The sequence below is a fragment of the Erpetoichthys calabaricus genome, chromosome 14, assembly GCF_900747795.2.
Source record: "Erpetoichthys calabaricus chromosome 14, fErpCal1.3, whole genome shotgun sequence".
NCBI lineage: Eukaryota > Metazoa > Chordata > Cladistia > Polypteriformes > Polypteridae > Erpetoichthys > Erpetoichthys calabaricus.
The window spans coordinates 62,172,835-62,198,866 of record NC_041407.2 but is presented as its reverse complement, the minus strand read 5'-3'; the positions used below and the strand labels follow the sequence as shown (position 1 = coordinate 62,198,866).

Genomic DNA, 26,032 nt, shown 5'->3' with positions numbered 1-26,032 from the left:
GATCCAATAATGATACTTTCTCCAGTTATTTGAACCTTTGTGGAATGTCCACTCCATTTATTTATAGAATAGTAGAGCACTGCATTGCTGAGAATGAAGCTAGACTACAAATAGACGATCAGTAGGCTTTATGCCATGCTCTCACAGTGTGGGCTGGTACTGCAGGACAAACCCAATGTGCAGCTGGGTGGGACACAGAAATGACATGATTAGAGGACTGTACTGTATTATTAACTAAAATCTGTAGGTTTGCCTTTTTTCCTTGACAGTGGAGAACTCCAGGCCTACACCCAGAATATTGCAAGCTGTCTCTCAAGACACTTTTTACTTTCACACTTTGTCTGGCCTAGGAGATGTGCCTTGACTTTGCAACTGATCATTTATGTTTATTTGAAATTTGCACTCTGTTCTTAGACTGTTCCATCTGAGATTATTTGTTAAAAAACATTTCATAAACTGTTTGAAAACTGGTACATTCTCTATCACCCTTGCTTAGTTAAAACCTAGCTTTACAGAAATTTCCTGTGATTTACTGGTCTATATTATATTCATGTTTTCTTCTCCATGTTTAGACTGGCATAAGAATTTTATGAAAACTAGGCTAGTCCAAATCTTAAGTTCAGTTGTATCAAGCTCAGATTTTGGAGGAACAGAGTAGCCCAGCTGCTTTCTTTGTAACGATGCTAGTGGAATTATACAGTGTCTGTTATTCTCGCTGAAGCCAGACATATAATATATATGGTTGGAGACGAACCATGAGTGAATTTTTTTAAAATCTTGGTGGGAACAATTAGATGGCTCACTGAGTGTCACATTTCTAAATCAAACCAATGATCGCACAAGTATTCACTCCCTTCAAGCCAGTATTTAGTAGATGCACAGGTCTCTGTCAGCTTTGCACATCTGGACACTGTAACTTTTCCCCATTTTTCTTTGCAGAACTGCTTAGGCTCTGTCAGGTTGCATATAGATTGTGAGTGAACAGCCATTTTCAGGTCTAGTCAATAGGGTGTTGTACTGTGTTAGCCATTATGGGTGCAATGAAGAAGTCAAGCAAAATGAAATCTTTTATTGGCTAACTAAAAAGATTACAATATGCAAGCTTTCGAAGCAACTCAGACCCCTTCTTTAGGCAAGATAGACTGTAGCTATGAATTGAATCGAGACCTGGGGCCTCATGTATAAACGGTGTGTACGCACAAAATTGTTGCATATACCCATTTCCATGCTCACTTTGAGATGTATAAAAACTAAACTAAACTTGGCGTAAAGCCAAACACATTTTCACGGTAGCCTCCTCCTTGCGTACATACGTTTCTGCTCGGTTTTACAAACTGGCAGCACCCAACATTAAAGCAGTGGTACTGTTTCTATTGTCTGCTTTTCTTTTTTAGATTTACATCTATGATATGGGTTTTATCAAATACACCAAAATTAATTGTATATCATTTACAAATTTAATTCACTTTATTGTAATCATTCTTTAACAATATAATGGTGCCCGGAATGGCCAAACTATTCCAAATACCATGGCTGCTTTAGCGGTGTTAGAAGAAGTCAAGCAAAATGAAATCTTTTATTGGCTAACTAAAAAGATTATAATATGCAAGCTTTCGAAGCAACTCAGACCCCTTCTTTAGGCAAGATAGACTGTAGCTATGAATTGAATCGAGACCTGGGGCCTCATGTATAAACGGTGTGTACACACAAAATTGTTGCGTATACCCATTTCCATGCTCACTTCGAGATGTATAAAAACTAAACTAAACTTGGCGTAAAGCCACACACATTTTCACGGTAGCCTCCCCCTTGTGTACATAAGTTTCTGCTCGGTTTTACAAACTGGCAGCACCCAGCATTAAAGCAGCGGTACTGTTTCTATGGTCTGCTTTTCTTTTTTAGATTTACATCTATGATATGGGTTTTATCAAATATACCAAAATTAATTGTATATCATTTACAAATTTAATTCACTTTATTGTAATCATTCTTTAACAATATAATGGTGCCCGGAATGGCCGAACTATTCCAAATACCATGGCTGCTTTAGCGTTGTTAGAAGACATCATAAATGGAAGAATTAGAAGAGAGTGCATATTTATAGATGATGATGACTGGCTTCTAAGTTGATATCCTCTTGTAGCTATGTGCTGAACTGACATCAGCTTTATAAAGGCAGACTTTGGGGAATTGTGCTCTTCCTGCTTTTTTGTAAGTTCTGTCCACTCTCGGGTTTTTAGCCACAGGAGCTTTTCAATGTGAACTTGCTGAATGATCGGGCATTTCTCAGTCATTACTGAGTTGCACCATGCCAGCTGTATAGGATGGTATTATCCACTTGTTATCCAGAAATATAAGATTTCCTTACACTGTGGTTGAACTGGGAAACATCAAAGTGCAATTCACAGCAGCATCCAGTTTCCCAAATGTAATCAGAGTGGTCAACTGCACACACATTGCTATTGCAACGGTGCTGGACAAGTTACATCAACCAGGGATGAATCACTAAAAGAATGAGCTGGCATTACATCATATATAGCTGGAGAACCTGTAAAAATTGCAGCTTTTTCCAACTACTGTGGCAAAAGGCAAGCAGTCCTTTTAAGGATAAAGAGCAGAGAATCTGTCTGTTGTGACTCCCAATGCCGACACCTTCAGGTGCCTTCAAAGAATGAATTTGCTTCTGTAAATAGAAAGCATTTCCACTCTATTAATATGCTGCTCTGTAGTGCACAGAACGTGTGTCACATTGTGCAAGCATGTAGCATGCTGCATATATACTGTGGCATACAATTGTGGCTTGCCTGTACCCGAAGTGATGCAATATGATGAAACCTGACACTGACCCACCAAATGATCAGTCAAATCAGGACAGCATTACAACTTCATTTGAATGTAATTAGAAGAATGTAAAAACAGGTGATCAGATGCAGCATTTATTTTTTAAACAATTCATTTAATTTGTGGTCAATATCACATAGTACAACCCTTATATTGCTTAGTTCACTGGCCAAATCTCTTACAGAATCCAGTATTGCATTTTGTGACTCAGAACAGCGTGTCTCCACACAGCCAGATGATTGCCCAGTGGTTTCCAAGGCAGAGGTGTATGTGCAGCCAGTGCCCAAAGACGTACTCGGCACAGCAGCACCATCACCGCCTGACCATCGCATGGTGGGTCAGCGTTTGTAATACTGTCTGAAACAGAATAAACACGGCAAACGCCTTTTCACGTCGAATGCGATATCTGACCACATCTTTTTTATTTAGACACTGTGTGACTTTCTGAACTTGAACTTTCGACTGTCTCTGCCACACTTTTGTTGCTTATACCACTGCCAGAATAAACACGGCAAACGCCTTTTCACGTCGAATGCGATATCTGACCACATCTTTTTTATTTAGACACTGTGTGACTTTCTGAACTTGAACTTTCGACTGTCTCTGCCACACTTTTGTTGCTTATACCACTGCTTAAGCCAGCAAATAGTGTTTTTCCATGTCTCCACTTCACATTTGCTGAAATTCTTCTTTTTTTCATGTGCTTTTGCCATTGTCTTTTAACCAATCACTGAACGGAAGGTAATATTTATATTGATTTGCATATTAAAATATGTGAAATTCTGGGAGGACTCAGGATGGGGCGGTAGGTGTGTGCACATGCGCTACATTTCATGCTGACCTAGATTTTTGGAGCGTGAGTGTGCAGAACTTGGCTTACACACGGTTTTGTGCATCAGAATATTTTTGTGCTCACATTTCCGCCCCTGGACTCAGATTAGGCCACTCCAGGACATTATTATTGCATCAAGTTTATTAATAAATAATATAATGAAAGGGAATGGGATAAATAAAGAAAAGTAACGGATTCAACTGTGAGCCTTCATAAAACAAACTTGATGTCTCTGATCATCGAGTGGTTTCCACTTTTCTACATCACTGAACTGTGCCTAAAGCACCAATCACACCCTTTACCTTTTGTTTCGCTCGCCTTCATCTCTGTTTTCTTTCTAGTCAAGCGGTTTCCACTAGTTCTCCTGACTCCATGCATACCTGGTTTCAGACCAGGGTATCTTTCAACCACTTTTTTGGATCTCTTTCACTCCAATGTTTGTTCCAGGGACACCAGGCTAGAGCTGCCTCTTGTAGTCTCTGTCTCTCGAGTCATCAGTAAGACTTAAGGAAACCATGTGTTATTTTTGGTGGAGCGTCGGGTAATTTGGTCGAATGTTGGGTGCACCTACCTACATTTTGGATGGTTACCATTATGAATAGCCACCTGAAACAATAATGAGCTTCAAAATATGATCACTCTACAGCAATTATTGTGCAAATAAGTCACAGAAAAAAATAAAAATGTATTGTGAGTGTAGTAGACATTTTTTTTGCACTTTAACATGCTTTTTGATTATTATGCAGACCAGGTTCTAGATATAATCTTTGCCTTTATTGTTAATTTTCTGACTTTGTCTCACAATTGATGTCTCTATTATCCACTCATTGATCGTCTTTACTGCTTTGCTCTGTTTACAGGCTGGCAGTGATGGAGAGAGCATTGGGAACTGTCCTTTCTCGCAGAGGCTCTTCATGATTCTGTGGCTGAAAGGAGTTGTTTTTAATGTCACCACCGTTGACCTCAAGAGGTGGGGCTTCATTATATCGCAGATTTTATTTGGTGTGTTTAAAATCCTAGTGGCTACCACTTGTGATGATGTAATCTTTTAGAAAGAGCAGTTTGGTGGCACAGTGATTAACACTGCTGCCTTCACAGATCCAGCATCCTTGAATATCACTCCTGCTTACTGTCTATGTGAACTTACCATATTCTCCTTATGTCTGTATGTGCTTTTATTCAAGAGAAGTTAGTATATATTAATTTAGAGTGGGTATGGGCATGATTTTTGTCAAACATGGACTGGTTCTTGCCTTGTTACTTTTAAGGAATTGGTATCAGTATTCAAAACCAAATGTCAGTCATTGTAAGCAGTCTTTTTCGTATCTTAGTTTGACTTCAAGGTGTCATAGAGAATGTTTATTAAAATGATTTTATAAGAAGATTGTACTGCCAGAACTGAAGTCATGCTAGGGAAAAAAATAAAAACATTTACTTAACATCCAGCCATTTCCAGAACATGCTAAATGCAACTTTAGAGTTGAAGTCAAAGGTTTAAAAAATGTAGAAATCAAAAGACAACAGTATGGGCTGGCTTCTAGAGTGGACTATTCATTTTACGTCCTCTTCCGCCTTTCTGTGGTGGTATTGAATTTAATTGGTTCCCACCACACCACAAGAACAACCTTTACCTTCCTCTAAGGCCCATAGTTACCTGGTTGCATTCACACACATTCCTTCATGTAAGATGCAAACCCATTATCTTCAACAAAATGCTTTCCCACTTTGTACAGTGGTGCCCCCAAGCTGCCAGGCCTGTAGCCTTAGTCCTAGTCATCTACTAGCATTTTTAATGCAACTGATGCCATCAGAGGTTTTGCTTCTTTCGCAGAATGGTTTGTGTCTATACATGGAGTAACTGTGGAAATCTCACATACTTTATATGCGTTGATTTACTGTAGCTGGCAAAAACAATTTTCTTCATAGTCTTACAATATATCATCAGGCCATCTATCAACTCTTCATACACAAGTGTCATCAGAACCTGAAAAGGCCTGCAAATATTAAGAATACAAACATAAAGAAACAGTTTTATGATTTATTCAGGTGTTCTGGTTTACTTTACAACAACTGCTTTGTCTTTCACTGTCAGTTGAACACAGCAAAAGTTTCTTACTGCTGACTAAAGCCCACTCATTATTTCATACAATTGAACACACACAGTGTGTATTTTTGCACTGAAACCAGAAATCACATGCCCTTCAGTTACATTTATAACTGCCTTATGGTGAGCTCATTGTTTGTTTATGGTTATTTGTTCCTGCTTTTTGCAGAGGGGTGTGAGTGTGCCTTCACTCTATATTGATCACTGTCTTGTAAAAAGTTTAAGAGCTTTAATGCAGCCAGTTTTATCGAGGCATAAAGTAATTTATAATAAAGATATAGAGATCAGGCAACTTTACATTTACAGTGCCATACTAAGTACTCACCCTGTGTCTGATTTTCTGCTTTATTGTGTTTTTAAATTTGATTTTATCAGCCCTTCATCTGTAACTTTGATATGAGTGAGTGAATAACACAATATTGTCTAAGTTCTTCTTGGCTTATTTAATTATTTATGTCTAGTAGCCTGTTTTCTGTTTGAACTTCCACATCACAATGGAATCAAAAAGACACTTATGTTAGGTGTAACTCCCAAGAAAGTAACAGGAAACTATTTATGCTCTTGATTTGACATTCTCATGGGAGATTTACTTTTTATACCTCTCTTCAGTTTTCAGATTTCTGTCAGTACTGCATTAATGACTGCAGTATGCTGTTCCCGAAGGGCATAATTCTAAATTTGGAAATGCCTATGCAGTTTACAGTTTTATAAGTGGGAAGTGTCCTGATTTGATTGATTGCTGCATTGAAAGTTCACCCGTCATCCATGCCAGCAGTTATCGGTGGGCACTCTCTGTTCTTTTCATTTAAAAGATAAAAATGCAGCCTTTGCCACCATATACAGAAACAACCCACATGTTTTGCCCACTTTCCAATTTATCAGGGCTCCCACTAATCTAAACCCAAAGCTGCGATGTGGAGCATGATCTTTAATCTTGGTTACTCCTAACAGCAGTCACACACCATGATTTTGGATAACAGTGGACCTAGCATTCAAAGCAAATACTTAACTATAGCAGACTATTGACACATACAGTACGTCATCAAATATCATGTGACATTTTTAGACTGGGGGGGGCTCAACCTGAAATGTTATGTAGTACCACCACTTTTTTCTTAAACTGTTAAGTACTGAACTCTTACTAGGCACAAATCAAGATCATTTTTCTTAAACAGAATCCCCACCCCAATATCGCATTTGATATATTTTACCAAAAGATTATTAATAATTTTATAGTTAATTGTGAATCCAAATCAAAAGCAGGAGAAAAATAACTCACAAGTTACTTACGATTTAAAAAAAAAAAAAGTTTCATACAACTAATTGTCAAAAAAAGATAAAATTAACTTATAAATGTTTCCAACTGCGGTGGGTTGGCACCCTGCCCGGGATTGGTTCCTGCCTTGTGCCCTGTGTTGGCTGGGATTGGCTCCGGCAGACCACTGTGACCCTGTGTTCGGAATTCAGCGGGTTGGAAAATGGATGGATGGATGGATGGATGGATGGATGTTTCCAAGTCAATTTAAAGGCTGAGCCTTTTTCATGGCTGTGAACTTCTACTTGTACCTTCAGCCTTTAAATGTATTTATTTTTAAAGGAAGGATGAAGGTTGACCAACTTTGGCAAAACAAAGCTTTCCACTGTTGATTAATATTATAAAATGTTAAAATGAAATGTTAGATATGTCCATCCATCCATTTTCCAACCCGCTGAATCCGAACACAGGGTCACGGGGGTCTGCTGGAGCCAATCCCAGCCAACACAGGGCACAAGGCAGGGAACCAATCCTGGGCAGGGTGCCAACCCACCGCAGGACACACACAAACACACCCACACACCAAGCACACACTAGGGCCAATTTAGAATCGATGTTAGATATGTGTATTTTATTATTAATAATAATTGGTAGCTTTTGTCTGTGTTCCTCATTGTATATTCTTCTGCAGTAATCTGCCAATTTCCAAGACTGTTTTAAAAATGATGGTACACCAAACAAGTCTACCAAAACTAAAAATGTAATGTTTTCTGACTGGACCTGAGAGACTGCAATGAGGGGGTGAGAATGACAGCACTGAGACACCCTTTTTCACAAAAGTCTGTCAGTTTTGCATGGATCGGCACATACAGTTACCTCAGATCCCGCGGGTATGAATTGGTATGGACAGTGGACATGGAATAGGAGAACGAGGATATGTCAGTGAGACAGGAGTGGACAGCCACTGCAGGAGAACTGTGAGACTGAGCGGTGGAAATAAAGTGAAGCTTAGCAAAGTGGAGACTTGGTGGTGGAGACTCGGGCTCTGACATTGTGTGACTAATGGTACTTTTTAAGTTCCATTCCTCCACCAATTTTTATGTTGCTTGACAAACCACTTGACAGCTGCTTGCGTACCTCACCGGCTGAAGACTGCAATGCTGCTGTGTAGTTATATTGATGCAGGACTACTTTCATGCAACAAGTTCAGAAAATTTCAGTTATGTTTATTTAAAAATGACATGAGGCAATTTAACGACAATCCACACCAGGTGGGTCATGACCCCCAAAGTGTAGCCTGGCTTTGTCATGTCTGGTGACATTTCAGGATGGCAAGTTGCAGTATTACAGTACATGATCGGGAAATTTCTGTGAACATGTTAGCTTTATCACAGCACAAGTGCTCTGCAGCAACCAAAAGACATTCTTAAACTAACTCTCCTATGGTAAAATATTTTAGCAATTGTTAGGGCTACTTTAAAGCTTGCCCTTGTAGTGCTATCCTGTATACTTGAACCTTTATGTATGCTTTCCTGACGAGGCCTGTCTCACTGCGGTACTGCCATGAGGCCAAACTTAATTCTTTCCTGTGCAGGATGTAATTTTAGTTCTGTGGTTGTTGTGGAATAAAACAGAATGGCATTCTCAAAACTACTTTATCCAGTTCAAAGTCACAGCCGGGCTTGGGCCAATTTTTGCAGCATTATACACAAGTTAGAAAGAAGTCCTGCCCAGGGCATCAATTAGTCCATGATAGCACCAGCTCACATGCAAGTTATCAGAACCCCATGCTATGGAGGATGTGGGAGTAAAACTTACATAGATCGTACATAGCTCCTGTTAGGGGTTGCCACAGCGGATCATCTTTTTCCCTATCTTTCTGTCCTCTGCCTATTGTTCTGTCACACCCATCACCCGCATGCCCTCTCTCACCACATCCATAAACCTTTGCTTTGGCCTTCCTCTTTTCCTCTTGCCTGGCAGCTCTATCCTTAGCATCCTTCTCCCAATATACCCAGCATCTCTCCTCTGCACATGTCCAAACCAATGCAATCTCACCTCTCTGACTTTGTCTCTCAACCATCCAACTTGAGCTGACCCTCTAATGTACTAATTTCTAATCTTGTCCATCCTCATCACCCCCAATGCAAATCTTAGCATCTTTAACTCTGCCACCTCCAGCTCTGTCTCCTGCTTTCTGGTCAGTGCCACCATCTCAAACCCATGTAACATAGCTGGTCTCACTACCGTCCTGTAGACCTTCCCTTTCACTCTTCCCCATACCGGCCTGTCACAAATTACTCCTGACACTCTTCTCCACCCATTCCACCCTGCCTGCACTCTCTTTTTCACCTCTCTTCCACAATCTCCATTACTCTGTACTGTTGATCCCAAGTATTTAAAGTCATCCACCTTCACCAACTCTACTCCTTGCATCCTCAATCATTCCACTGACCACCCTCTCGTTTACACACATGTATTCTGTCTTGTTCCTACTGACCTTCATTCCTCTCCTCTCCAGAGCATATCTCCACCTCTCCAGGGTCTCCTCAACCTGCTCCCTACTATCGCTACAGATCAAAATGTCATCAGCAAACATCATAGTCCACGGGGATTCCTGTCTAATCTCGTCTGTCAACCTGTCCATCACCGTTGCAAATAAGAAAGGGCCCAGAGACGATCCCTGATGTAATCCCACCTCCATGTTGAATGCATCTGTCACTCCTACTGCAGACCTCACCGCGGTCACACTTCCCTCGTACATATCCTGTACAACTCTTACGTACTTCTCTGCCACTCCCGACTTCTTCATACAATACCTGAACTCCGCTCGAGGCACCCTGTCATAAGGAAAACTTACATAGACACAGGAGATTATTTAATGTCTGCACAGGGTAATGACTGGGCATGCGATTTGAGCTTGGAACACTGAATCCATGAGTTAAAATCATTTGAGTTATAAAAAATGTTTCTCTACATAGACACAGGAGATTATTTAATGTCTGCACAAGGTAATGACTGGGCATGCGATTTGAGCTTGGAACACTGAATCCATGAGTTAAAATCATTTGAGTTATAAAAAATGTTTCTCTTTTTCAGTTACCAAATCATTCTGGGTGGATATTTCAATTACAGAATAGCAATTGAGTTAGGCACCTTCTGAGTTATCACTCATCATTGTGTATTATTGTCAAAAGCTGACTAAGTTAACATCCACAACAAATACAGAAGTATCAAATACCAATTATCCAAAGTGTCAGGATTTTGTCTGGAAATTTGGCAGTGGTGCAACACAGTGATGCAGTGGTAACGTTGCTACTTGACAACAAGCAGACTGCAGTTCACTTGGGTTTCTAGATGTAGTTGGTGTTTATTATCATTGTTAGGAGAGTAAAAAGAACCAGAGATGGGTAAGGCTAACCTGGTGTGACAGAATTATAATCAAATTTCTTGCCAAAAGAATTGTCGGAGAAATGCACCAAAACCAAATCATAAAACTAAAATCTTAAACAATGATAACACAACATTCATATCCCTGGCTTGTTTTTCCTGCACCCAACTCACATTCGTAATTGATCTTTCTTGTTTTTATCTTTTGTCTACACTGTGATGTGCCGCCATCTTGCACAGGTGAACTACATTGACAAGGTACATCACATCTCCGTATCACATGACACATGTATAGCCACCATGAACAACATATAAAGATAATTCCAAAATGGGCACACCTACTACTAACAATTCAGAATGGCAAAGAAATGACATGACTAAAATGATAAAAATAAACACCTTAAAAAATGCCCAATAGTCATACAAAAATTATATTAAATAATTCCAAATGTGTAAAAAATTTTGTATTTCATTTCTTTTTCCAATATTATGATTTGTGTGATGTTAACTGCTTTATGAATAATCAGAGAAGCAGATCAAGAATATTGATCCCTAGTGGACCTTGAAGAACAAGTTATATGTTGGCCTGAAAAAAAAAACAAATTTCTTTTGAAAGTTGAAAGAACAGTCCCTATTTTAATGCAATTTCACTGTTAATTTTGAAATAATATTTAGATACACTATTTTGAAACGGTGTTGCCATAAAAGGCACATATAAAAAGCAGAAATTGATCCTTTTGATGTGACTATTCAAAGCTATTTTTAAAACATTGTTCAGGACCGTCCTCTTCTTTTTTGTTGCTAAGCTTCTTCAGCCCATTGATAGAACACATGCTTCTGTATTACAAATATGTAATTAGCTCAGCAAAAACAACACCCTATAGTCAGCTGTTTCATGGCAAGGAGGCTTTCAAGCAGACTCCATTTGAGAATAAAATAAGAAAGCCTTGACAGGGATCAGCAGCTGACAGACAGCACGTTGTGTTTTCTTTTCCTTTATGTTTTAGTACCAGCCCTTCCTTGCTGCTTGTGTTTCGCACCAGATTTGCCTTTTACTCTGAGTAAAATGCAAGTGTGTCACAAGCATCTGTCGCCTGCTTTTCTGCTAATGGAATTTCCTCTGTCTGAAAGAGTTTATCGTTCCTGACTTGCATCCTGTCTCTCCCTTTCTTGCGGTATCTCCATCTTGACTTCAGCAGTGCACTCCTACCACAATTTTCAAAAAATCTTTGAAGATTTTATTATGCTGTGCAGCTAGATAGTTATGGGGGGGGGGTGAATAGGATGTGGAAGGCTAATTTTGTTGTTGATAAAGAGGGAAGAGAAGAGGTGCTTTGGGATTGATCTAAAGTGGGGGATGACTATTGTCAGATTTTCCCCCTGCTTTAGAAAACTGGAGGAAAACGTACATTCTACAATTAAAAGATGTCAGTATTTCTCATTAGAACATGGACAGAGGAGTTATTGACTGGCAGTAGAAATAAAAGAATGAGTTTGCAGGAACAAATAAGCTAAGGCATCTCTAACTGGCAGAAGACCCAGCAATTGCAGTGAACCTGTAAAGACTCCCTCATATTCATATCTGTCAGCCACATTATCTTAGATCTTTCCACAATGTGTTGTCATGGTGCAGGATTCATTTACGTTTGTCTTGAAGGTCACAGAGAAATTTCAGGAATTGTCAAGGCCACAAAGACATTAATTTGACAAAGGGCAACAGAAGACCTGAGGAAAGAAAGTAGCAAGAGAAACCTACTTTGATAGCTGAGCAAACGGGACCAACAAAGAAGGTGTATAGTGTCTTTGAATCTGATACTCCGGAGGCACCAGGGTGATACAGAGAGGGGTCTTAGGGGACTAGTAGTGGTCAAATTAAATCTTCCCAGCAAGATATTGGCAGAAGCAGTTCTTGCTGATTATTATGTCTAGTGGGACTACAATCTGCCATGACCTTATGGGCTAGAGGAGTGCATTGCTTAAAAGTGCTGCCAAAGTGTATTGAAAACTGGAAGGCCTGTAATTTAGCAAAGACATCACTGCCAATGGATGTGTTGGGGTTCTTCCTACTGGAGTCTAACTGAGTTTCGGTGGATCTCGCCTGCATTTCAGCTGAAGTGCCTTGTGGGTTTCTCCTGGCATCTTGACAAATGATCCTGGCAGTTGTGGCTGAAATCTTGGTTGGTCTACCTAACCATGACTTGGTAACAACAGAACCCTTAACATTTCACTTTTTTATCAGAGTTTGAACACTACTGACAGATACTTTCAGATCTCTGCATATCTTTTCATATCCTTCTCCTGATTTATACAATTCAGCAACCTTTTCTCACAGGTCCTTTGACTGTTTTTTTGCTTTCACCATGGCTCGGTATCCAGCAAAGTCAGTACACCTCTGTATGAATTTAAATTGACTATTTGTACGCAGGCACTAATTGCAATCAAAGAAGTTTATCTACCTTAATTTGAACCTGTGTGTGTTAACTTGTGTGTACTATCAGCTCCAACATTCAAGGGTATGTCAACTTTTGATCAGGCCCATTTGGATGAATTCAGTTATCATTAAGATTTAAAACGGGCACAAACAATTGTGTGATAATAAGTTGCTTTGCCTGAGCTCACTCCCTAATTAAAAGGAAAGCTTTTTCTTCATGATTACTTATTTTCCAAAGAATGGCCAATATTTAACAAATTCTGCCTGGGTATGTAAATGTATGAGCACAACTATAAAATGTAAGTTCATGTGGTAAGATAATGTAAATAAGGAAGTCATAATGATAATATCACTTTTATAAAATGTCTTCCTAACCAATAAAATGACCCTCATTTTTTCTAATACTAGTGAGGAATCATTCCTTTATAGCAATTGAAAATCAGGTCCTGACATAACAATCTTTTGGCACCAATATTAATTTTACATAGTGCATTTCATGGCACACAGCATTTGAAATATTCTACAACCATTGTTCTCAAACTCAGTCCTAAGGACCCCACATGTGGCTGTAAAGTTTTGTTTCAACCGGTTCCACAATCTGTCATTTTACCTCAAATTGATTTAATTTAATTAGCTGGTCTTTTTTTTCTCTTCTTTTATTCTGCATTTAGAAAAGCACAGTAGTGTGATTTTTACATTTATAAGACATTTACAAATAATTGTATTTTGCTTTAGCTTTAAATGTTTTTAATCTGTTTTGTTTTTTTCCTATTAATTTTTAATTTCTTTTTGTGTATTTTGTTCCCTTAATTATATTGTAATAATAACAATTACAGCGAGCAGATCAGACAACCATGGAAAAGTCAATGAATGCTGAAAGGCTGTGACTTCTTCAGCATCAAACCCACTAAGGTGCTCATTAGTAAAACAAACACAACAGCTGGTAAGGCAGAATGAAAATCTTAATGATGGTGAAAGTCTTAAAAACCAAGTTCAAAAAACACATATAGCATACATAAATTATCAGACTTAATTTTGCAATTTCTACATTGAAACTGGTAAAAACAGCTTGCTTAATTAGGCTAAGAACTCAACTAAAAAGAGAAGTTAGGTTGAAGAAAAACCTGTAGCTACATGGGGTCCCCCGAACTGAGGTTACATCCACACTAACACATTTTCAATTTAAAACAGTTTTTGAACAAAAGTAATCTCTCTGTGCACAGGAGTTTTTTTTTCCATCATTTACAAAAGGATCCCTCTTTATACTTGAACGCCCACAAACGCACATGATGTAGACCTTCGCCCAAACTGAGCATGCACATATCAGTGGTAAACTCCTTGTAGTGAAAAATTCAGAACCTATGAAAGTCAGATTCCCTTGTGTTTTACGTGCTTTGAAAATGATCAGGACTCTGATAGCACATTCACAGCATAGAGTAAGAAAGAATTGTTTTAAGGAGACGGAGCAAATTTCTCCTGTGTCAAATTCATGCTCCAATTACAATTGAAAGTAACAGTCTTCAAAACTAGAGACATTTATCTTGTCATTAAGTAAAAATAAAGGAAATGTTAATGTAACACTTAAAAAAGGTGTTCAGTATTATGTTCATTCAAAAATTATAGGCAGTCTGCAGCATTCAGAGTGCATCTTATACCAAACAACATTTGAAAAACTAACTCAATAAATAAATAAATCGATATGTCTGTCTATATCTTCGTACTGCATTGAGCTTTCGTGTCTGTCTCTGTCCTTGTACTGTATATTGTGAGCTTGGCTGAATTCTACACCCATTCACTTTGTTAGGCACCTTCTTAATAATTTTGCTGCAGATTGTGCTCCTCCTTACTGAACAGATTAGGTTGAAGTAATAAACCATGATTATCATCTGAGTTATTTACAATCTGATTTTCACGGGGCTCTAAATGTTTTACTACAACGGCAATGTTCCACAGTTCATTGCAGAACTGTAACAACCAGAAAGTAAGTTTGTTTTTATGAGTGTATGCAGCATTCAGACTTTATAAAACACAATTTACATTCTGCACAACAAGTGCCATGTAAAGCAACTCTTTTATGCCCATTATGTTGGAAAATGTTTTTCTTCTGTGAAGGGTGACCAATCAGGGAATATGCTGTCATAATGAGCAGGATCCAATTATAGAAGGGCCACGAAATCAGCACAAACTAATCAAAGCGAGATTAGGGTGTTGTTTTTGGGAAAACTGAGTTTAGTTTACACCTATCCACACCAAAATACTGACACTATGTTTTCAGAAGTATAGCACTCTGGAAAGTATTTTTAAAAGTCTTCCTTTCAGGAGCTGAAAATGATAGGGTAGTGTGGTTGAAAAGCAAAAAATAGACAAATGTATGCATTTTTAAATGAAAACACAAAATGTGGACGGAGCTAGAGTTTGTGAAATTAGCAGTCTGAGGTGAACATGCCAGTCTCTGCTTTATAGTGCAGCTAAGCCGCTACTAGGCTACACTACTTATAAGCCTGTTTTTGAGGCTCCATGGTTGGAATGAGTAATACATCAAGAGTGGAACCTCGGTTCACGAACGTCTCGGAATACGTACAAATGAGGTTACGACCAAAAAGTTCGCCAAACTTTTGCATCTGTTCACGACCACACACTCGGTATACGAACAAGCCAGTTTCCCTTTCAGTTTGTGCGTGCCGATGATTTCCACACGTGTTCAGTCTCTCCCTGTACTGTACATTGTTCTAGGTGCATCACGTAGAGGGACTCTCCCTCAAAACTGTAACCTCCTCTCAACCCAGCCTCCTCCTGTGGTATAGCGGGTCCACAGCTCCCTTGAGAGAGAGAGAGAGAGAGAGAGAGAGAGAGAGAGAGAGAGAGAGAGAGAGAGAGAGAGAGAGAGAGAGAGAGAGAGAGAGAGAGAGAGAGAGAGAGAGAGAGAGAGAGAGAGAGAGAGAGAGAGAGAGAGAGAGAGAGAGAGAGAGAGAGAGAGAGAGAGAGAGAGAGAGAGAGAGAGAGAGAGAGAGAGAGAGAGAGAGAGAGAGAGAGAGAGAGAGAGAGAGAGTGCAGCTGAGCAGAGAGCCAGGGTGTTTGTCTCAGTGTTATTCAATGTTGTTTGAAACATTGTAACTTTATAATGTAACTCTGTAATGTTACTTTTTACATTAGTTTACTATTACACTGTGCATTCTATGGTATAATTAACCATTTTTATGCTTAAAAAATATATTTACATACAGTTCGTACGGTCTGGAACGGATTGATTGTATTTACATACAATCCTATGGGGGAAATTACTTCGGGTCATGACCAAATCGGGTTACGACCAGAGTTTTGGAAAGAATTATGGTCGTGAACCGAGGTCCCACTGTACTTGTTTTTGAGATCTGAAAGAAAACTATAGACATGGAGAAAGCTCTCATGATTACAGGTAGAATATGCAAACTACATGCCAGAAGTGACCTAAACAGGAACGAAATAACCTCTGTGCTACATTCCCAAATAATTAATGTGACAACCTTTAATCTTATTAGATGAACAGAGAAACATACTAACAGAGTAATAGAACAGAGTATACAGAATATCTGGGCACAATTTAGGATATCTAATATAGTATTTTTTCTTGCTTTCAATTTACTGAAGTGTGCTTCTGTTTGTCATTACCGGGAAAGGGTAGGATTCCTGTCACCTCGTGCTACTTCAGGCAGCAGGGTCCTGAGGTTAAGCAACTAATTAGATCCTCTGTATAAAAATTGCAAGAAGATTTTCACTGTTTGCTGACTGAGCTCTTTGCTTAGCGGAGCTTGCACGTGTATTGTTGAATAATGACCTGAACACTGGTTAGTAGGATCTCATTGAATGGAGGCTACTGCAAAACACCTGGCCCATCTGTCATTCATGACAGCACTTTTTTCTTTCACAGAACAGTTGCTGGGGTAGAATGTAATGATGATTACACATCCATTGTACTATAAGCTTTATTGTAACAAAATGAACAGAGCAAACAATGATAAAAACCTGCAATGCAGAATGATAACAATGCTATATGAGTAATAATTTGTATCTTCAGGAGTCAGGCTGTTGAGAGACTGATTGTAGCTCAACAAGAACTGACCTTCTTCGTCGTCTTTCAGCTGCTCCTGTTAGGGGTAACCACAGCGGATCATCATATTCCATATCTTCCTGTCCTCTGCATCTTATTCTGTTACACCCATCACCCGCATGCTCTCTCTCACCACATCCATAAACCTTCTCTTAGGCCTTCCTCTTTTCCTCTGGCCTGGAAGCTCTATCCTTAGCATCTTTCTCCCAATATACCCAGCATCTCTCCTTTGCACATGTCTAAACCAACACCTCTCTGTCTTTGCCTCCAAACCGTCCAACCTGAGCTGACCTCAGTTGTGTGGGATACACAAACCAGTGTGTTTCTTCGTGCTGGTTCCAAGCCCAGATAAATGGGGAGGGTTACATCAGGAAGGGCACCCGGTGTAAAATGTTGCCAGATCAATATGCTCAACAAGAACAGTAACACATATTATTTTAAAGTGTTCAGTTTCTTTCCTATATCTTCCTTTAATATAATATGTTATGTTACTCATTTGTGACATACAAAACTGATTGAATGCTTCATTCATTGAGCACCTTGACCACGGCATATTGTATATTTCCTTGTTTATACAACTTGTATTCTCCAAAATCATAAACCTAAGTGAATTAGTCCCAAATCCCCATTATATGAACCTCTATTAAACTGGTAGAGTACATTTCCTTCCCCTAGCCACTTATTGCACAATTCATTTTCTTAAATAAGTGGCTCCACCCATGCTGTGCATGTAGCAAGATATTCTCTGTTCTTACCAGATATCAAATCCCTATATACCCCCATCTCTTCTAGTTGAAAATGGCTATTTAGAAAGTCTAATTAGTTGCTCAGAAGCACCCATTGTAAAGAGTAGGCACAACTAGAAGTTATTCATCCAAAAATCCAGAAATTCACTGAATGGAAGGCAACAGCAGTCTTTAATCCAACCTGTACCTGAGATGCTTTAAACATTCTCACATCCAGTAGGCCTGTCACTGTCAGAAATCTGAGACACAGCTGCACATATTCACATGACACCTGTATGGACTGAAGTCTGTGAACAGTGGATCATTGCCTAGTCACTTCACTAGACACATGTCTTGCACTTGTTATGCGCTTGCCTTTTCTGTTTAGAAATTATGCTCAGAATTACATACGAACTGTTTGAGATCACTTCAGTTTTCGTTTGCCTATTGCCTCCTAACTCACTGGTACAAGAAAACCCCAACATATGATATACTGTTAGACTCGTCTTGATGTCTAGTTGTGCAAGATGTCAAGCTTGTTGTGCTTCCCCCCTATTTTTGGCCCTCTAGATCTGAAAAATCTTACTTTGTAAGCCATTTTTGGACCAAATGTTTGTGAAGGAAACCACACCCTTATGATAAAGAGTAAAGCAGTAGGTGTCTTCAGTGGAATGATCAGAAGGACTTGAAGTTGTGAATCAACCAACCCCACTGTTTCACTCTCTAATGGGTTGCGAAAGGGTCAATGTGACTCCTTTTCACAAAATATCAAAAAAAAGGGGATCAGTAATACAGGCATGCAGAGTGTCGTTTTATGCTGTTTCAAGGTAGCTGATCACAAATATAATATTTTTGATGTTTAATTTTTTACTGGTGGTCCACTCCTAGAAGGTTAGAAATGGCAAATTTAAAATATAAGAATGTAGGGTATCATTGTAGACTATTTCAAGGTCAGTGGTTACAAATACGATTTTTTGATATATGTCTTTCCTCTAGACCTTTGGGGGTCAAAATTCAGTGTCAGCCATTATACAGTGCCCTTGGAGCAATTTCCAGGTTAAAGGCAGTGAGCCAGAAACCCCCCAGATTCCAGTGCTGATCCTTAGCCAACAGTTTTAATCCTTTACTAGGGATCTAGCCCTCTGTGGACCTCTATCAAAGGGGGAGAAATTACAGATTTCCATTATAATTAAGAGCATTTTGACTTTAAACATTTAAATTGAGGCACACATTTTAATATTTCAAATATCGGTTGCAGCTATTCTTGCTTGTCATATACTTCTGCCTCATTAAGTGAATTATTACATTTCTTATGAACACCCTGAGTTAGGCTGGCCTATGGTAATTCAGAGTTTCTTTTAATTAATTAAGTTACTAGTACTGCAGTAAAACACTGATTATTAAAAGTTTCTGCACTCATGTTCACCATCTTTGACAGTGACCTCATGACTATCCAAGGGTTCAGAAACCATCTCAAGTGGGATGTATAGCATGTCTTTCATTGGAGTTCTCCTTCACAGCCATTCTTGTTTTATTTAATACTTACCACGCAGTCATTACTTTTACTTTTTTCCCTCCTTATCATGAAATACATTATGTGTGACTTTTTTAGGGAGGGGCTTCAGCTTTCCATGTTTGACAAGCCCACTGTGTTCATGATCTCCTTTTTACTTTTCTGCCTTATTACTACTCTTTAAACCCTTGTTTGTATTTATTCTTCAGTAGCTCTTTGCTTTACACTGGTCACACAGAAGTGTTTTCCTGATGTGCTATTGGGTAGAGCAGTGTTCCAGAAGTGTGTATATTTTAAGGCCCAGTGCTCCATTTAACTAGATTAATTTTACTGTGTACAACTGTGCTTTTTTTTTTTACGTTGCTCTGTCTAGATAACACTGGAAGCGGCGTCTGAATTGGTTGAGATTGCATGGACTTATATGGGCATTTGCAGTTAGCAAATTCTGTTTTGGGCAGCATCCAGCCCTTGGCGCGGATATGAGCTGCATTGTGGTTGGATCTGTAGTGAAAACTCTTTACATATCCCAAGGTTTATTCAGCGTTGAATGTTGTGTAGCATAATAAATTAAAACCCTTGAAGAAATCAAGGGCAGAAACTTTATTATAAACACAGAAACATGAGATATATTTTAAACTGTTGTTGAATCCATTCTTTACATGGGTTTTAGGCATACTGTATGTAAATGGAATTTAACAATTATTTTTAAAGAACTATTATAAGGCTTGATGTTTTGATATTTTGGCATTGGGATACTGAAACTTGAAACTGACTACAACAACAGCAATTTATTTTTGTATAGCCCCAAATCACACAAAGAATGCCTCAATGTTTTTAACAGGCCCTGTTTAATTGACAGCCCCCCAGCCTTGATTCTGTAACTTTGCAGAAAAAATGAAGAAATCCTGGAAAGGGCAATTAAAAGCGAGACACCCTGCCAGGTAGGTTGGGTATGCAATGAGTGTCAAAAACTATGGTAAATTCAACACACAACATAATAATACAAGTACTGTAGTCCACTTCCCAGAGCTAGCTGGCCAATACATCATTACCACCTCAGAAATACAACAGAATTCAGGTTCAGAGTTCAGTGACAACTCCCAATGAAAAATGCAAGAATAGATTATACCAAAATCTCTAAATACAGAAGTCGCATATATAAAGATGCAGAAAACAAATTACAAACTGATCAACATAAATACAGGCTAACAATATCTGTCCACCAGTTAATTTTAGAATTATGGTCAGTTGACAACAGAGGAGACAAAATTGTAAGAAAGAGAGTCAAAGATGAAGTCTGGCGCAGTCAAGAGTCCTGGAAACCTAAGCTAACAAGCCATCTACACCTTCCTGGGCATTGTGTAGCAGAGTCAGTGCTGGGCCATCCAATCTGATGAAAGAACCTTTCTAACCGATGACATGACTTTTCCATTGGCAGGACAACAAGATGGCAGTAAGGCAGGACACCAAGTACCACTTTAGGATACCAAGAAGAAAAACAGAATAAAGGAGAGTTAGTAACAGTTTATAAATATTGTATTACTTACATTTTTGTACAAATATCTAACAAACATAAATGCAGTAGCATTAATGAGCAGCTCTTGTCAGGGTATGCTAGACTAGTAGTGAGTCTTCAGCACTCTGACTGCCTGCATCAATGACATCTATCTGTGTGTGGCTATTTGATAATTACCTTTTTTTAAAAATAAATCAGAAAAACAATACAGCATTTTGTGGTATCTCCACGTCAACTCAAGAAGCTCGAATCCTTCCTACTGAATCTCTAATCTAGCAAATTACCTTTGTGTCTTAGCTACACTATATGGCCAAAAGTATTTGGACACCCCTCCAAGTTACTGAGTTCAGGTATGACAAATGTTGACAGTAGAATGGGTTGTACAGAAGAGTTCAGTCACATCAAACGTGGCACTGTCATAGGATGCCACCTTGGCCACATTTTAGAACACAAAACTTCTGTTGTACCCCAGTCAGCTGTTAAGTGGAATCATCTAGTAGCAAAAACAACTCAACTATGAGGTGGCAGATCATGCCAACTCTCAGAGCAGGGCCACTGAGTGCTGAAACCCATAATGCTTAAACATCTCCTATCCTCTGTTGCTTCACTCAAACAGACTGCCAAACTGCCATTGGATGCAACACCAGTGTAAGAATTGTGCACCAAGAGCTTGCTTGGGCCTCCACGGCCCTGTGGAAAGACTTTCTAGAAGAGTGGAGGCTCTTATAGCCACAACTCTGTATAGATAGATAGATAGATAGATAGATAGATAGATAGATAGATAGATAGATAGATAGATAGATAGATAGATAGATAGATAGATAGATAGATAGATAGATAGATAGATAGATAGATAGATAGATAGATAGATAGATACTTTATTAATCCCAAGGGGAAATTCACATACAGCATTCTAAGCAGCATTCTGATACAAAAAACAACATTAAATTAAACAGTAATAAAAATGCAGGTAAAAACAGGCAATAACTGTTATAATAATAATGTTAACGTTTATCCCCCTGGGTGGAATTGAATAGTCGCATAGTTTGGGGGAGGAGCATCTCCTCAGTCTGTCAGTGGAGCAGGACAGTGACACAGTCTGTCGCTGAAGCTGCTCTTCTGTCTGGAGATGATACTGTTTAGTGGATGCAGTGGATTCTCCATAATTGATAGGAGCCTGCTAAGCGCCTGTCGCTCTGACATGGATGTCAAACTGTCCAGCTCCATGCCTACAATAGAGCCTGCTTTCCTCACCAGTTTGCCCAGGCGTGAGGCGTCCTTCTTCTTAATGCTGCCTCCCCAGCAGACCACCGCATAGAAGAGGGCACTAGCCACAACCGTCTGATTATTGCAGATGTTGAAGGATGCCAGTTTTCTAAGGAAGTACAGCCGGCTCTGTCCTCTCATGCCCATTGTTTTGGAATAGGATGTCCATCAAGGCTATACAGGTTTGATAGTCAAGTGTCCACAAATGTTTGGCCATATAGTGATCGCTCTGAAACAGGGTGTCAAACTTAATTTTATCAAGGGCCAAAAATCTTTATATACTCAACACAAGCCCAAATACAGTGGAACCACTGGTCACGACCATAATTTATTCCAAAATTCTGGACGCGACCCGAACATAATTTCCCTATAAGTTTGTATGTAAATACGATTAATCCGTTTCAGACCGTACAAACTGTATGTAAATATATATTTTTTTAAAGATTTTTAATCACAAAAATAGTTAATTATACCATAGAATGCACAGTGTAATAGTAAACTAAATGTAAAAACATAGAATAACACAGAGAAAACCTTGAACAACAGAGAAAACTAACATTGCAAGATTTCGTGCTAGACCAAGTTCGCACTAGACCCTTACGAACTGTTAGTACAAGACCCTTACGAACCACTTGCTGTAAATACTTTTTTTTAGTTTTAAGCACAGAGAAAAAAATAAATTTTGAAAAATCCTTAATTTATACAAAAACTAACCCTAAACAAGCAAGAAAACTAACCTTGCATGAGTTGAGTTATGGCGTGAAGGAAGTAAGGAGGAAGCTGGTTAGAGAGGAGGTTACAGTTTTGAGGGAGAGTCCGGCTTTAATTGGATTTCAATTTTCTTCTAACTTTTCTTCACACCAACACTACCACTCTTCACTTGCTTAGAGGCCATGGTTAATTGCAAAATTAATGCAAAAGCACACGAAATAGAGCACAAAGAGTTCACAGCGAATGAACGCACATCTGACCAAGAACAATGTACAGGGAGAGACTGAATACATGCGTCATCTTTGTTAGGCCCTGTATACGGGAACAAAAGAAAATAGGAAACGGAGAATGGGAAATCATTGGCGTGTATGAACCGGAAGGGAAACTGGCCGTCAGTGTTTTTGTTCACCACCAGAGCGTGTGGTCATGAACAGATGCAAAATTTTGGCAAACTTTTTGATTGTAATCTGATTTGTACCTGTTCGGAAACGTTCGTGACCAGAGGTTCTACTGTATGACAAAAAATAAAAAACTACTGCTACATTGTCTTAACAAATAAGACACACTAGTACCTCTCTGCTCATCACAATTGTATATTTTACCTTGGGTATCTCTGGAAACTGTCTTACTCTTTATGGGCTTTTCTTTTCGTGTATGTTGCAGTGGGTTAGGAAAGCTACCAGCAGGCATGAGAAAGAAATGAGCATTGAGTTAAAACATTACATTAATATATGAATTCAAGTGAGAGTTGCAGTCCAGACATAGGCAATAATTTGTAACTAAAGCAAGGTACATCCCATTATATATACTTTAACGTACGTCATGATCAGATGGCATTTGACCATTAAAAAAAAAGGGTGTAAATATGCTGGTGATGGATCACAAAGATCGCATTCAGAGTTGGTCAGAAACAGATAGTAATCACATTTAACAAGAGTGGAAATAAAAATGTTCTTTCTGAACACATACAGACGTCATGTTATTAGAAATGATAAAAGAATTGTGTAGGGTGGTGGCACCAGGAAGGTAAGCCCAGTGCTGGCACATGTGCAGCATTTAAAAGTGAGTGCAGTGTTTGATGTCGAGCTGCCATCTCCTTCAGAGACTGTCATATCTTTGCATAATGCTGAAACACTAAAATTCTTAATGGCAATATTGCATGATATTTTCTTTTCAATTTTTCTTGTTGGATTTATTTCAGATATACAGGAAATCCAAGCTTTTGAGTTGTGCTGTGTAATGCTGACTTCTCACTTCAGTCAAATGTTTACAATAAAAAATATAAACTGGTCAGGCATGAAATGGCATTTTTTGTTCAAATTGTATGAACGATAACTATTCTAGAATTAGTAAAATCATTAATTATGGACCAGAAAAGAATGTAGAGTTGGACAGTTATAATATGTAGAGAGTGGAGGGAGTTTGTCACATTATAATTAATATATTGGATATAACTACATAATTTGAAACTTGAAAGTACTGTACATGAGAAGGGTATAGGAGCCCTATGGGTCATCACTGATCACATCCAAACAGTATACAGAAATGCACAACGGTGACGAGATGGCTTGTAGAATGTCGGGTAACGTATCACACATGTCAAGAACAAATCAAAGGAGGTTATGCTTCAGCTCTGCCACCCACAGGTCTTATCTGGAATATCGTGCAGTTTTGACATAGTATTACCAAAAGGCATAACAGGGCTAGAAAAGGCTCATGGAAGAGTAGCTAGACCAGTGCAAAGAATGCAGGTTATTAGTTACAAGAAATGACAGTTTAATTTTTGTGGTTTAAATTAACAGATGACAAGACATGACATGAAAATTGTTAAACTGTCTCTGGTTGTTACTATAAAACAAGTTCTTAAATGAACAAGTTCTTCATTATCACAGATCAAAGTTATCTAAGGGTAAATTTCACACTAATGTTAGAAATATTTCTTTACCCAGATGACCACAAAAAGTTACCAAGGGGTGTAGTAAATAATAGTACTTTGAGGACCTTCAGTTGTCAACCTCAGGATATTTTGAAAAGGTTAGGAGAATGAAATTTCTTGACTTATTTTAGCCTGTTCTCTTTATGCCTGTTATGTTTTTATTTGAAGGAACATTTTATTGAGAAATATTGCTAACCAGTGGCTGCACACTTTGTCTTTACAGATTAATTGATGTTAATGTTTAATTCTCTTCTGAAGTATTAAAAATCTGTAATAAGTTTTTTTTCCCTTGATTTATTACAATATAAATTAATAACTAAGTCTACTTTAGAAATGGCCTCTGCCAAAAATGACAAAAATGCGGGGGTGTTACAGAGAGTAAGAAAAAAACCTCAATATTCTTTATTTGTCTATGCCTAGGAAACCAGCTGACCTGCAGAATCTTGCCCCAGGGACCCATCCACCTTTCATCACTTTCAATGGTGAAGTGAAGACAGATGTCAATAAAATCGAAGAGTTCCTCGAGGATGTGCTCTGCCCACCCAAGTAAGACTGGTAATATATACTGTGTAAGCTAAAAATTTATTGGTAAATATAAAAAAGGTAAGAAGGTTTTTGAGCTTTTGAAATTGCATCTCCTGCATTCAAACAGTCATTGTTTTTTATAAAACATAAGCAGTTTAGTAGTGTCCTAAATAAACATGATTATTTAAAATTCAAGTGTATTTTAAGATTAAAGTACTGGTTTTAGTTATGGTGTGGGGAACCTTTTTGGTTATTAGGATGAAGCAATGAAGCACCGAGTTTTTGAAGAAATCACCCTCATTTTATATTCAGTTTCCATCATATTTGAAAAGTAGCAGAATTCGCAGATTGTTGGATAATCTTTTTTGCTTTCAAGTTCACATTCACATTCAAATTCAAATTACTTCAGTAAAATGACATGCTGTTAAAGGTCACCATCATATGGATGTTAGTAGGGCAATAGTAACACTATTAGCTTCCTCTTAAAAAAACCTAGGGAGCCGGAATTACTGCCAAGGCTATTTAGCCATAGAGCAGGAATATGAGAATTTAATAAAGAAGAATGAGCAAAAAATTATGTTGAGGAATATAGAAACTTGTATATATTCCCATTAAATATCTCCTTTTTATTTTATTGCTTTCAGACCTCATGTCTTTTCTCTTATAACTACCCTTCTCGTTGCCCTTGTCCCCATCTCTGTAACGTAACATAATATTCGAGGTTCCCAGACATCTTTGAAAAATCTGAATTTGACAGACAGATTTTCTTGTCTTTGAATACCTCTGGAACAATATCAAATGTCCTAAAAAACACCTGGAACTTATTGAATCTAAAAATAAACCTAGTTACTTCCCTAAGCATTTCAATTTATAGTGCAAAAATATTGGATGATTACATGG

General features: G+C 38.4%; 1 protein-coding gene across 1 annotated transcript in view; it reads left to right on the top strand.

Annotated features, from left to right (window-relative positions):
• clic4 (chloride intracellular channel 4) overlaps positions 1-26,032 on the top strand; it is a 142,021-nt gene that overhangs the window by 69,454 nt on the left and 46,535 nt on the right. Inside the window, exons 2-3 of the mRNA XM_028818596.2 lie at positions 4,534-4,643; positions 25,028-25,153. Of these exons, the coding sequence (XP_028674429.1) occupies positions 4,534-4,643; positions 25,028-25,153 (236 nt within the window). The remainder of the gene's footprint in view (positions 1-4,533; positions 4,644-25,027; positions 25,154-26,032) is intronic.